Here is a 13,641-nt window from a genome sequence, read left to right as displayed (position 1 = left end):
ATTTTCATTAGTGGCATGGGAGTGAGGGTATGTTGCATGAATCAATTTATACCCCTAGCTAACAGGGGTATAAATTTTTTAATTTATACCCATGTTAAAGTACGAGTGTACCATGTTAAAGTACGAGTGTACTTTAACATACAATTTAAAGTATTGTTGAAGTACAGAAAAGGTCCTCATGCTGCACCATCAACCACTAGGTCAAATGAGAAACATAACAGAGTTTGCTCACTGCATATTTGCACAAGTTCTTCACATTAACTGACTAATGGCTACTATATCATTCAAACATCCTTTTTTGTTACAATGAACAATTATCATACTCTGATGCCTTTCTGGGAAGAGGCAGTCATTTTATCGGTACAATACACAAAGAGGTATCAAAAAGTTTGTGGAAATGTAAGCAGTTTCATGAATGTTACAATGCTAAGCAATGCAAGCAAAAGAAGTGAATCATCATCCATTTTCTACCCTTCTCTTTTGTTATATGAGCTTCAAGGCTTGATTTTCTTTTGCTGAACAAAAGTTATGCCAACATAAAAAAAAAGAAAAAAGATTTTCAGTTTTCAGGAAAAAGCATTGATTGTTTTGACCAAATCTGTTACTTTCGTGTACAATAAAGTTCTGCTCGCCTTCTCTCTAGAAAAGTAGATCCAACTGCATGACCTGGGTGAATAGATTAAAACTCCGTTATCAATACTGCTACAGACTTTTTCAGCATGGTTATGTTGTAGAGAGTATTGAAATTAAACTTCAGAATATGTTGTACCGCCTAAATCAAACAGAAAACTCTTTTTATGATTGGAGTAAAAACTGCCCAGCAGCTCACACATACAAACAGGCGACATTTTAGCACAGAGTTATTGATCCAGACCACTTTACGGTGTGAAAATCATAGAAACAGTCCATCAGTGACACCTTTTGAACAAGTGTGTCAACCCTACATCATATCTGCAAAACTCTAAAGTTTCAAGCCATGTGTCTTTTTTTATACAGTGTCTGTGTGAGGGGTGCTGACTTCAAACTTTATTTCAACACATTTCCAGATTTTTTTCTGTCACAAAATCTGTATGTCTCTTCTTTCAACATCAACAACCACACTGCAAAAACTGAAATCTTAGTAAGATTAAATATCTTAAATTAAGGAGATTTTTCTTGTTTTCTTTCTGACAAGATAATTTTTCTCACCAAGAGGGATTTATGTAAGAATATTTTTCTTATTTTAAGTGTTTTTGTACTTAATTATCTCAGTAAGATATAAAAGCTTAATGTTAAGAAAATATTACTTATTATGAGTAAATATGTGCTAGAATCTAGAATATCAATATTTACCAATCAAACTTCAAGTCTAGAACTTATTTTATACAAGTAAAAATTTCTTATTTCAAGCACAGAAAGTGAAATCACATACTTAATTAAATGTATTCAGATAATTAAAACAGACTATGTCCAAATGGAATCCTTTGTGTTATTGTCAATGAAAAATTAAAAAAACCCATGAACTTATATTCTTGTATAAGTTGGCAGAGTGTACAGGAAATTGTAATTTAATATTTAAACGATTGACATTTAACACAACAATTTCAGAAACAATATCAGTTTATATATCAAGATAATTCTTGGCATGTTTCCGTCTGCTATGGACCTTAATCTGATCTTCTTGATGCAAGATGTGGGACCTCTTACTGACATGTCATGAAATTTCTATTGATGTGTGATTTGAAATGGCTGGTATTCCACACAATGAGATTAGAATCAACAATATTGATTCGCTCAATGTCATGATAAATATTTTAACTTTTGGTTTATATTTCAAATTCTTACTTTATAAGTTACTAATATTAGTTTGAACAATATTTTATTCATCATGTTTGTAACCCCTTTTATGACATCATACAATCCACATGGGAAAGCGCCCAAAATGTCAGTGAGATAGTATTAATGTTCGATACAACAGATTTTCTTTCCGATCCAATACAGAGTAAAATTTAAGGTGGTATTGGCAATACAGATCCCATACTTTGTGCAAAAGACAATTAATTTGTTTCTTAATTAAATAAAAAATAAATGTAATCCATATCTTGGCTTCATAAAAAGAACACAATGTACTCTGATGCACTCATTTTAAACTCAGAAGTACATTGAGAACAATCTCGTTTACTATAAGCTATTTTAATTCAGCAGAAATATACAAAACATATGAAAATGGAGTTGCAAACTAAAAAAAAGAAAATTAGTAATGTAATAACCCTACTAAACACATCCTTGTTTAATTATTAAAACTACTATAAAATGACAGCTGAAATAGCTTCATGTCACTTTTTTTTATAATCTGTCAACATGTTCATTTCTGAGTGAGTGAGCGTCAGCAGCACGCTGCGCTTGGGCATTACGTCCTTACACATTACATACTCACCAGGCGGAAGAAAAAGTAGTTCCCATTAACAACGTTTCATTTCGGCAAGATCTCAATAATTTAGTTACTTTCTAACTTGCTCTTGTTAATCTAAATTATCTCAAATTACTAAAGTGTTGAAAGTATTGATCCTTGGATCTGACAATAGATTTTAAAGAATTAAGTTCTGGTATCGGAAGAATCGATATTTCAGTATCAATCCGCACATCACTAACGGCAACGCCAGAGATCATTTAACTGCCCTGATTAACGGTTGATTCAGTTGTAACAGCCTAACTAAGCTTTTATCTACTGTACTTTTATAAGATTTTCTTTTGGCAAATTCTCTAATCTCGGTTGGACATGAATGAAGATGGAGGACTTTTTTACGTGTATAGACCCTACAGCTGCTGTACTGAGAGGTAAGTTTAAAGTTGTCTGTCTTTCTAAGATAAGCTAACTGAAGATAGTTAGCATGTCGTGATATGCCAATTTTCATCCGCGGTTAAAGAGCCGCTCTTGTGAATATGAGCTTTGAACAGTTATTAACCACAATAGCTGTGGCTTAAAAATATCGACACGAGTCTTGGTAGCTTCCGTTTTTTAACATAGCTAATATGGCTTCTCATTCGTAGCTTTTGATTCGGGAAATGGTTAAAGAGCAATTCCGCCTAGTATTTCACTAACTGAGGGTGTTTGATGTGCTGTAATTTAAAAACTTAAATGCAATGAGTCTAAAAGCCTAGGTTAGATATTCCACACTGTTACCAGGATATTTTAAACACTATTTTTGATTTGTGAATTTAAGTAGTCCTAGTTTGATTTAATTAAAATAACTTTCTTGCCATCTTGAATTCATGTAATATTGTAATTGAGCACATAAACTAAAATAAGACTTGTTTTATTTTTCAAGTAAACCAAACTGTTGCCATGGTGAAGTCTATGCCAGACACATCTCCAATCACGTATTGCACCATCTACAAGAAACTTTGGGAATTGCAAGTGACGGCATCCTTCACATTCTTGAGGTAAGAAATTCATGATACTGATTCATCATGACACTGATTAGTCCCTTAAACGTGATTTGTTTTGTGATTGTTTTTCTGTCTGTGCTCCAATTAGCAGATGACCCAACAACTTCAAACAAGACCACTTTTCAGCTCTGTGGTGATCGTGAAACCAACTTTCTACTGGCCATTGGAACCATGCCTGCCCTGATCTTCTGAAAGGAGGACATCATAGCTACTACACTTTTCAGCATCCGTGTGTGGGGCCACTCCTCTCTGTGCTGCTGACAGACGTCTTGAGAACGCCGTCCGTAACTGAGGCAAGACTTCCACATATAAAAGGCTATGGCTTACTGGAAGAAGTTCATTGCGGAGGAAGCTCCTATTGTTGACATCTAATCCCAAGATTTTTTTTTTGCTTTGGACAATTTGGTTTGCTTGACTCTTAGTGCAGCAGATGTGTCAGATCGTCATTGTTCTGTCATTTTACAGGATTGTTTCAGAATCAGATGCCCATCCAGACTTTAAATTCTGACCAGTAGTCATGTTTTATTGTGTTTATGTGAAACTTAAACGTAATAAAGATGTTAAAAGTAATTGAACTCATGTCTTCATTTCAGCAAGCCAATAACATCTCTTGTTCCAGTATTCACAGGATCAATTTTTTGATTTTTGTCTTAGCATAAGAACCTTGAGTAAAGCTGTGACAAAATATATATTTTAATCCTATGCAACAATAAAAATAAACTAGATTTAGGTATATCACTGCAAAAAGTCCCCTTTCAAAAACAAGAAAAAAAAGTACAAAAATAGGGTATAATTTTCTTAAAATAAGAAAAATTATCTGCCAACAGAACAAGAAAATTTATCTTGTCAAGATTTTCCAAAACAAGAAAAAATATCTAACCAAGATAAACCTACAAATATCTTAAAATTAGTGTATTTGTACTTAAAACAAGCCAATTTTACTAATACAAATAGAATATATGAGATTTATTTTCTTAATACATAGAACATTTGTCTTAAAATAAGAAAATTTTACGCTATTTTAAGAAATTCAGTGTCAAGTAACATTTTCTTTACTTGAGATAATTTTTCTTAAAATAAGATAATATATCTTACTCGTATAAGTAAAATTGGCTTGTTTTAAGTAAAAATACACTAATTTTAAGATATTGTAGGTTTATCTTGGTAAGATATTTTTTCTTGTTTTAGAAAATCTTGACAAGATAAATTTTCTTGTTCTGTTGGCAGATAATTTTTCTTATTTTAAGAAAATTATACCCTATTTTTGTACTTTTTTTTCTTGTTTTTGAAAGGGGACTTTTTGCAGTGCAATGTTTGCTGTTTGATAAAAATAAAAAAAAAACTGCCTCCTTATCAATGCACCACAACTGCAGATTCTGCACTGTGCTGCGAAGAGATTATTCTTGCTCCATTATGCTTGATCAGCATTGTATGACTAACAGATATGCATTTATTTATACAACTCCCCACACTGCTGCTACATACTCCAAATGAAATGAGAGGATGAGTTCAAAGGATAAAGAATATTTTAATTTAAAAAGTAACCAATAAAAAATAAAACCTACTGTAGCCTTGAAAAACATGAATGTGTGCTTTTGAATATGAAGTAAATGCTAGAAAATGTTGTTAATTTGGACTCAAATGTGAAGAATTACTTTGTAAAAGTGTTCATGCCACTCACATCTTCTCACAGTTTTTCATATTACATCAAGAAGCTTTAATGTGGTTTACCTAGATAAAATAATAAAACAAATGCAGGAAAAATATTGGTGCTCTGTTTTCTTTTTGCAAACAAAATCTGATAAGTGCAGCATGCAAGTATTCAGACCCCATACTAAAACTTTTAATGGCAGCTGCGGTGTCACTGTGGCACAATTATAGTACTTAACATATCTACAGATCAAAATGTCTGCCCAGGTTATTTTGCTACAGAGCTGAATCACAATCTGATTGGATAAGGAGTGTCAATAAACATAAAATTTTTAAGTCTTGCAACAAGTCGTCCATCCTAGCACAGTATAAGTGCCTGAATTTGTACTGTGCTTTACTAGTCATACCGACCACTCAAAGCACTTTACACTAGATCCAGATTCATCCAACCGTTCTCACAAATGCATACCACACACATACATTCATACATAGCTTAAGGTTAAGTGCCATGACCATGGGCACATTGACATGTGGTAGAAAAAACCTGGAATCAAACTGACAACTTTCGGGTTGCAAGATGATGACTCTTCCCACTGAACCACAGTGACCACAAAGCAGGAATTAGTAAATTGTACCTCTGTATGTTTAGGGCTATTATCCTGTTGAAATAATAGCCTGAAATTTCTTATGCCTGAAATTTCAATTCTTGTGCAGCCTTCAACAGGTCATCTTCCAAGACTGCCCTGCATTTCTTTGGTCAATCTAGAACAAAACCTACCCAGAGCATAATGCTGCCATCACTATGTTTCCCCATGTGGTTGGTGTTTTTGAAGATGATATACAATGTTAGGTTTTCTCCCATGCACAAATCTTTGCAAATGTTGACCAGATCTGATGTCCTCTTCCATAAAGTTTTATGGAAGGTACAACTGTACCAAGGTACAGCTGTATACACACTGAACTTATGTTACACACAAAAAGGCTCCATTCCTAATGAACTACACTTCTGAAGTCAACCTTAGGCAAAATATGTCAAATACAGATGTACATCACATGTTTTAAGGCTCTTAAAAACGCTCTTACATCTTCTTCACAATTATATGATTCTTAATTCTATACTACTACTTGTTAGGGGACAAAATATGGAAAAGCTCCAGGAGTATGAATACTTCTGCAACATACAAGTTTTACTAACAGTAGTTGACTTATCTCTGGGGAAATAAACTTGCCTCTTAAGTTTTCCCACCTGCTCTCACTTCTGTTAAATAAGGGGAATTTTCCCATAGAGTGCATTAGGGTTGCATCAGCACCACTGTAAACATTTATAACAGGATGCTGCACTCGGGGCTTTCCTTGACAGTTCTATAAAAAAATATATTTCAACCTACTCTTCCATGATTGCAAATGGATGACATATAGTTTTGTTTGTTAGTTTGCTTTGGAACTCTTCCTTTTAGTCAGCTTTAGCATGGCAAACAACTACAATGGTCCCATGCAGCAAAAAGCAGCAGCAGCAGTTAAAGCATGTCAGCACTTTCGATCATATGGGAATTTAGCAGAGCTCTTCCCTGCATCCAGATTGTACGACTGGAGTGAAGATGTGCTGATGCGTCAACTTTCCTTTCATTCATGTTTTATGGACAAAGAATGAATAAAGAACTAGAATGGTCTTTTACTTTCTTTTTACGGGTCCATCTCAGTGGATCAAAAAATTAATTTACTTTAAGCATTCAGTTCAAAGAGCGAAGCTTGTGTCATATAGATTCATTTCACAAAAATGATTATTCCATTTTAGGTGTTAATTTAAATAATTATGTTTTAAAAGGTATGAAAACCAAAAATTCAGTTTCTCAAAAAGTTAGAATATTTCACAAACTCGATTAAAAATAAGTTTTGTTAAAGAAATGCCAGCCTACAAAGGGAGTTCTGGCTCTTTTGCATGAATTGCTGCATTGATGCAGTGTGGCATAAAGGTTATTAACAAGCATCTGCATTGTTCTGGTGTCTCTTGTCAACATGTCGAAAATTCTCTATGGAGTTTAGGGCTGGTCAGTTTTCTGGCCAGTCAAGCAGTAACATCATGGTCATCCAACCAGGCACTGGTAGTTTTGGATGTGTGAAAAGTCCTGCTGGAAAATGAAATCAGCCTATCCATAAAGCATGGTGTGATCTAAACTCAAAAATTTTATGGGAGACGACTGAGCAGATGTTGAACTTGCTAAAATAAAGCACAGTGCAGATGACATGGCTCACAAAATCATCGCAGACTGTTGAACCTCCACACTAATCCTTGAACTTCTGTATTCTCCACTCTTCCTCCAGACTCTGTGATCTTGATTTCCATAAGAAATCCAAAACTTACTTTGATCTCAAAAAAGGGCTTCGGACAACCAAGCAACTGTCTGGTCTATTTTCTACTCAGGTACGACACTTATGACATCGTCTCTGTTTCAAGAGTGGCTTAACTCAAGGATGCGACAGCTGTAGCCCATGTTCTGGACATGAATGTATTTGGTGGCTCTTCAAGCCGTTGCTTCGTCTGAAATCTCCTTTGTACACCTCTCATGACCTCTTTAATATGTTTTGTTTAATGTCCTCACAATGCTTGGCTATCCCTGTTGCTTATGGACCTTTGTTCCTAAAACGTGTTTTCCTTCCTCTGAACTTTCAGTACTTCACTTGGATACAGTCAGCTTCTTGACTGAAAAGACATGGTTACGTATGCAGGGTGCAGGTCACTGTCTGCTGGACAAATGTCAAATCCAGTCTTCCATCCACTGCGTAGGCCATAACAAAATATTTTTTATAATAAAACTAATTTTTAAATTTGTCTTTGGTAAGATTCCAGTTTTGTGGGAAATTGAATGTATTCCAAAATATCCATGTCCTTTATTTGTATTGAAATGCTTAAATAAATCTACTTTAAGATGATACTAGGATTTACTCAGACATCAGTGTAGACTAAAAAAAACAGACTTAGTCGACTCACCTTAATTTTATGGACGGATTTGCCCTCCTCCAGCACCTGGGTCCACACCGTGATGCCCCCCTTGGTGTAGGTCATGGTCCAGCCCTCTTCGCACAGGCACTCCGCCTTGAAGCTGGCGAACGCCCTGTCGTCCGGGATGGTCACTGTCTGTCCAGACATGGCTTGTTGCCGAGAGAAGCTGCGGGAGGAGGAGACACTCACTGGAAAACACAGCTTTATGTCAACGAGAAATCGAGAAACCGAAGATATTACCTCCTCTTCTGTGGCAATAAGTTGTTTAATTAATTTCCCCCCGTGCAGGAAGCGTTTGTAAGGCAGCACCGCGTCTTGTGATGTTCTCTGTGAGCGTGTGTGCGCGCGCGCGTCCTGGCAGGTCCAAACACCGCAATCCTCCTTGAACAAACTAATGAAACAGAGGTGTGACTGACACAGCCTCGCACAGGTGAGCACACAAAGCTAAAGCGAACAAGTTAGAGGGGAAATGACATGGGCGAATATTATACCAGTGGCTGAAGAAGTTTCTGTCCGCTTCGGCAGTCCTCAGTAAAATAAACCGCCTTTCTGTCCAACCATATGTTTCTGTCTTTCCGCTTGTCACCCCTTCTTTCTGCCTCCTTCCAGCTCTGTGGTCCACCTTCCTGATCCTCACCCCTCGTTGTCTCCCCTTTTGCCTTTTCTTTCAAATGCTTATTCCGTCAGTTTACAGCAATTAGCGGAAGGTCTCCATGTCTGCGGTACAGCTGTGGCAGGTGGTGGTGGTGGTGGAGATGCAGGCAAAAGAAATAAAAGGAAGAGGAGGAGGAGAAACCGAGCGACGCAGGGAAAGCTACAAATTGCACCTCCCCGTGTTACCTTCAGGTGCTCCTCGTAACGCTCACAGCTCCACATGCATACGTGTGACTAGATTAGAAAAAACGCTTCAGGTCAAAACTAAACAGTTGCAGTCATGACACTTTAACTCTTATTGTTAGCTTAGTTTGGAAAGCATTTTCCAAACTAACTTCGGTCCAAACAACTTTCAAACAAAGTTGTTTGTTTTTTTTAAATGCATGAAGCTCAGCCTCACTTCTGAAGTGGTGCTTAAGCTGCTTTCCGAAGCACATAGATAGAATTTTGATATTATCTGCAAGGTTAAGTGGCCATAAAAAGAAGCTTTATTTTTTTGTTTTCTGACTTTACGTCCATTTGAATGCTGTTTCAGTTAAGCAACAATTTAATTTAGCTTGTCCAATTAAACTCATATGTAGTAGACAACATTTTAGAAAAATGCAAGACCAATATTACCCATATATCATTTGCTTTTTAATTTTGGGAAAGCCTGCCCCCTGTTGGCTTCTCTGGGAAGGATTTCACTGTTCTATAGAGTACAATTAATGTATTTAAATCTATTACAATGTAGTATTTTGTCTTTTATGTATTTATTTACTATTTTTATTCAGTTGCGTTACTATAAATCTTTTTTTATACACCCCTTTTCTGCCTCCATAGAATTTTAATGCTGTACCACAAAATATTGCTAATTTTGCAAAAGACTGCATGTTTTGTCAAAATGTGTGGTTTATTTTTGTCTTTAGTCCGCCTAACCAAAAGTTGTTTAGAGTCACAGAAGCTACATACCCCTTAAAAATGTTTTACCTATATTTACAATATCTGTTATAGATTTTTTTTCAGTATTTTTAAATGAAAGAAAAACTATTTCGTTTTTGGGTGTGGGTTTAAAATAAAAAAGTTAACTTTTAATCTAATGGGGTGAGAGTAAATAAAAGTGACGTCTGCAAAAAAAAAAAATCCAATTGGGAATTTTTACTGAAATGCCTACTTGCAAACTCATTATTGGTTATTGTAGATTAGCTTAAAACTATATAAATAGTACTGTTCTAAATTTGTTGTCGGAACAAATTATTTCATTTTATTATAAAAAATAAAAAAAAACTAATTGATTTAATTATTGGAAGACTTGCATGTTTTGGTGTTTATATTTCTTTCTCCTTATATGGTTATTTTGTTTCCTCTCTTCAACAGCTGCATCCAGACACTCCTGTACTTTTCATGGAAAGCAACTAGGCATCTTTAAAATAGGTGTGTACATTTGTTTTTGTTTTACTCAACCTGTTAAACCTTTAGTTTAAATTAAGAAGTAGGTGTTTTCTACAATAACATAGGCATAATGTTTTGTTAAGTGTCTTTCTAATAATATATAATGCAGCACTATGTAACTTATGATACTTTTTTTTTACATATATGTTGAAACTCACTGTGGTGCTGCTCATCCCACTTCTCCCTGCTCTCTTGTATTTGGCTACGCTGCAGCTAACGGAACCTCTCATGAATGTTAAGGCTAGTTAGCATGGACACCGATGACAGTGGATAAACGGTTTTCCTGTAATGTTAAGTTGATTGACAGCATGAAGAGGTTGATTGACAGTGCTAAGACTATCCTCCTGTCTCTGATTGGTTGGTTTTGGTTGGGAGTGATGGATTTCTTCAGATGGAAATAGTAGCTCAGGGGAAATGGAGGAGTTTTTATTTTCACAAATTATACGTCTCGTGACATAAAATCATGACATGGTGACTTTATTTTAACAAATATGTAAAAATCAGTTTATGTTTTTATTTTCAAAAGAAAATATTTGTATATTGTGTATGTTAGGGGTGCACCAATAAATCTTCCCCAAATCCTTAATTTTGACGATTGGTGATCCGCCAATATATGTGAAAGTGATTTCATCCACTGATCTTATCTACCTCAGCAGAGATCTAAAAATCAACCGCTTTCCTCTCCTGTTAGAGACGTTTGACTGATAGACCAGCCCACCAGGTCATGTCTCCATGTTTGCAATTATCAATAGTCACCCCACTGTTGCCAACCCACTGATGTTTTCTGCATTTAGCAATATTCAGACAAGACGATCAGTATCGGCCAAAATCAGAATTGACAAGTCAGATTTTTAAAGATTGGCCAGAAATCTGCAATTGACACACTCCTAGTGTAGATTTTTTTTATCAAAATTTCTCAATGTTGTTGTTTGTGAAAGAGGTATAAGCAATTGGTGAGACGCTGATGAGAAAGGTGATATGTTGCTGTAATGTAATTTAGAAGCGTTTTGTAAAAAGTATGTTTATAACATGAAGTGTTTCTGTGTTAAACTTGAGTATCCATTCTCTTTGTTTATAGATTTTCTGGGCTCAAACCCTGAATGAGGTCGACTGACATGACGCAGACGAAGGTGAAGAAGCAGCTTTGCATTCCAACCAGATGGTTCAAGTCCCTTAATGAACTGAATGACTGGGAATCCATGGAAAATTTGAGCCTTTTGAAGTTTAAACGTGATTGGTCATCTCATCAAACCTGGTGCACCAAGAACCTTTGCGAAGCACAAGAACTGATCAGACAACATTTCAAGCTCATGGTAACTGGACCTAAGAGTTGGATTAACCTTTTTTTTGCAGAACATAAACATAAAATGAACTGTTTTATGTTCACAGCGACTAGAGGTAATGAGAGCACACAGTCATGAATCCAGTGTCTTCCACTGTCGTTGGCTTTAGGCTGGGTTTATGTAGCATTTGATTTTTAGCTAAATATTTATACCTGTATTTCATTTACTTTGAAGTATGTTGGTCCTGTTTACAACTATGATTTTCATGTTCCAAAGCAATTTTTTGTATGTTCCATCTTATAGTAATTAACAAAACTGTTTGACTACTAGGACTGGTCAAGATTGCTTTACATTTAATTTATACGTTAAAATTTGTATAGTAAAATGCAATAAATTAGTTGTGATGTGCAGAAGATAAACATTAGCAAGCTCAAGAATATGTTTAACTCATAATATATAATAGCAAAGGTTAGTTATAAAGACTAGATGATGTCAATTTATGGTCTTAAATTGCTAAATAAATTCTGCAAATTGATTGTAGAATGGTTTCATTTTTACATCACTTTGCACAATGAGCTACTTTCAATGTAAGTGTTTTGTGTTCTACAACTACATTTACTGTGGACTTAGAATTTAGTTTTGTTTCAAAATTATGTTAAGAATATATTAAATACATTAACTTTAATATATTTTACACTATAATTAATATATGGTATAGAATACAGACTTCAATGGTTTGGAAGACAAAAGTATTTGGAAATGTCCAAAGTTTAAAAAAAAAGTTTGTGAATATATCACAAAAGAGTAAAAAGACAGAAAATTACAGTTTTGGGTTAACAAAATATTGATAAATTTGACACAAAAAACTGTTAAATTATGGAAAATATTTTGATGGAAATTCTGAAAAAATAAAATAAAAAATACAGAAAATGTCCTGGTAATTCTCTGCCAGGATATTTTCCAGTTTTTTTTGCAGAATTTCCGTCAGAAGTTTCCCGTAATTTAACAGTATTTTATTTCAAATTTTTTTGTAAAAAATCAGGGAAATGTCCTGGTAATTTTCTGCCAATACATTTTCTGTTTTTTATGGAATTTCCAGCAGAAGTGTTCTGTAATTTAACAGTTTTTTCCCCCGTAATTTAACATATACAAACTGTTAAATTATGGCACACCACCACCACTTCTGCCGACATTTCCCATATTCTCAAATTCAAAGCTTGACATGTATGGGGCAACGTGAGAGTTCATCTATTAAACTGACTGAAGATGAATACATAAACTAAAAGCTGGATCATAGACATTTTTAACAAGCGTATTTGTTAGCCTGCCTCTTTTTAATACGGTAAATTGAAATTAATTTTAGATTTTTGTATAACTTGTCGTCAGGTTAACTTAGAAAGTGAGCTGTTATTATTACAGGTTAGTTTTCTAAACTACAAAAAAGTAACTGTTAGGGAAGTAACCCTGCTGTTATGCCAGATTAACCAATACTTTATTTTGTTACATTTTTTATACGATTACTCGATTAATCATAAGAATAATCGATAGATTACTCGATTACTAAAATATTCATTTACAATAGCCCTAATTGTATAAATAAAATAGCATTTATAGGAGGATCGGGGGGATTAATGTCTCTCCTTCGCTCCCTCCTTCTTCGCTTCCCCCACCCCTCTAACGATACGTCAGCCCCCCACCTTCTCTCCTTCTTCTTCGAACCCCTTCTAATTATACTCTAGCCCCCCAGTCCGCAGATTAACGTCTCTCCTTCGCCCCCCTCCTTCTACAGCCAGACCTCCTCCCCCTTCTTGTAATATGCCGTCCGTCCAGCTCGCCCAGCACTCAACGGTACGCTAGACCGGCCACACCCTCTTCGACCCCTCACACTTCTAATGGTACACTAGCCCCCCCTCAATGTCTCTCCTTCGCTCCCTCCTTCTTCGCTTCCCCCATCCCCCTCCCCTTTAACGATACGTCAGCCCCCCACCTTCTCTCCTTCTTCTTCGAACCCCTTCTAATTATACTCTAGCCCACCCAGTCCGCAGATTAATGTTTCTCCTTCGCCCCCCTCCTTCTACAGCCAGACCTCCTCCCCCTTCTTGCAATACACCGTTCGTCCAGCCCCCCAGCACTCAATGGTACGCTAGACCGGCCCCACCCTCTTCGACCCCTCACACTTCTAATGGTACACTA

The 13,641-nt window shown here is 35.7% G+C and overlaps 1 protein-coding gene and 2 long non-coding RNA genes across 3 annotated transcripts in view; 2 read left to right on the top strand and 1 right to left on the bottom strand.

Moving 5' to 3' along the window:
- The window catches only part of stard10 (StAR related lipid transfer domain containing 10), a 24,339-nt gene extending 15,420 nt beyond the window's left edge, over window positions 1–8,919 (bottom strand). Inside the window, exons 1-3 of the mRNA XM_008425467.3 lie at window positions 8,572–8,919; window positions 8,321–8,471; window positions 8,069–8,246 (exon numbers count right to left, since the gene is read on the bottom strand). Coding sequence (XP_008423689.1) covers window positions 8,069–8,227 — 159 coding nt within the window. The 5' untranslated portion in view covers window positions 8,228–8,246; window positions 8,321–8,471; window positions 8,572–8,919. The remainder of the gene's footprint in view (window positions 1–8,068; window positions 8,247–8,320; window positions 8,472–8,571) is intronic.
- LOC103474465 (uncharacterized) lies at window positions 2,282–3,999 on the top strand. Its single transcript, XR_535188.3, has 3 exons — window positions 2,282–2,817; window positions 3,309–3,423; window positions 3,518–3,999. It is a non-coding gene; the product is annotated as an uncharacterized LOC103474465 (long non-coding RNA).
- On the top strand, window positions 8,837–13,641 carry LOC145554548 (uncharacterized). Its single transcript, XR_014090523.1, has 3 exons — window positions 8,837–8,926; window positions 10,091–10,147; window positions 11,244–13,641. It is a non-coding gene; the product is annotated as an uncharacterized LOC145554548 (long non-coding RNA).

Source organism: Poecilia reticulata, chromosome 13 (assembly GCF_904066995.2).
Source record: "Poecilia reticulata chromosome 13, P_reticulata-male-v2, whole genome shotgun sequence".
NCBI lineage: Eukaryota > Metazoa > Chordata > Actinopteri > Cyprinodontiformes > Poeciliidae > Poecilia > Poecilia reticulata.
This window is presented reverse-complemented; position numbering and strand designations above follow the sequence as displayed.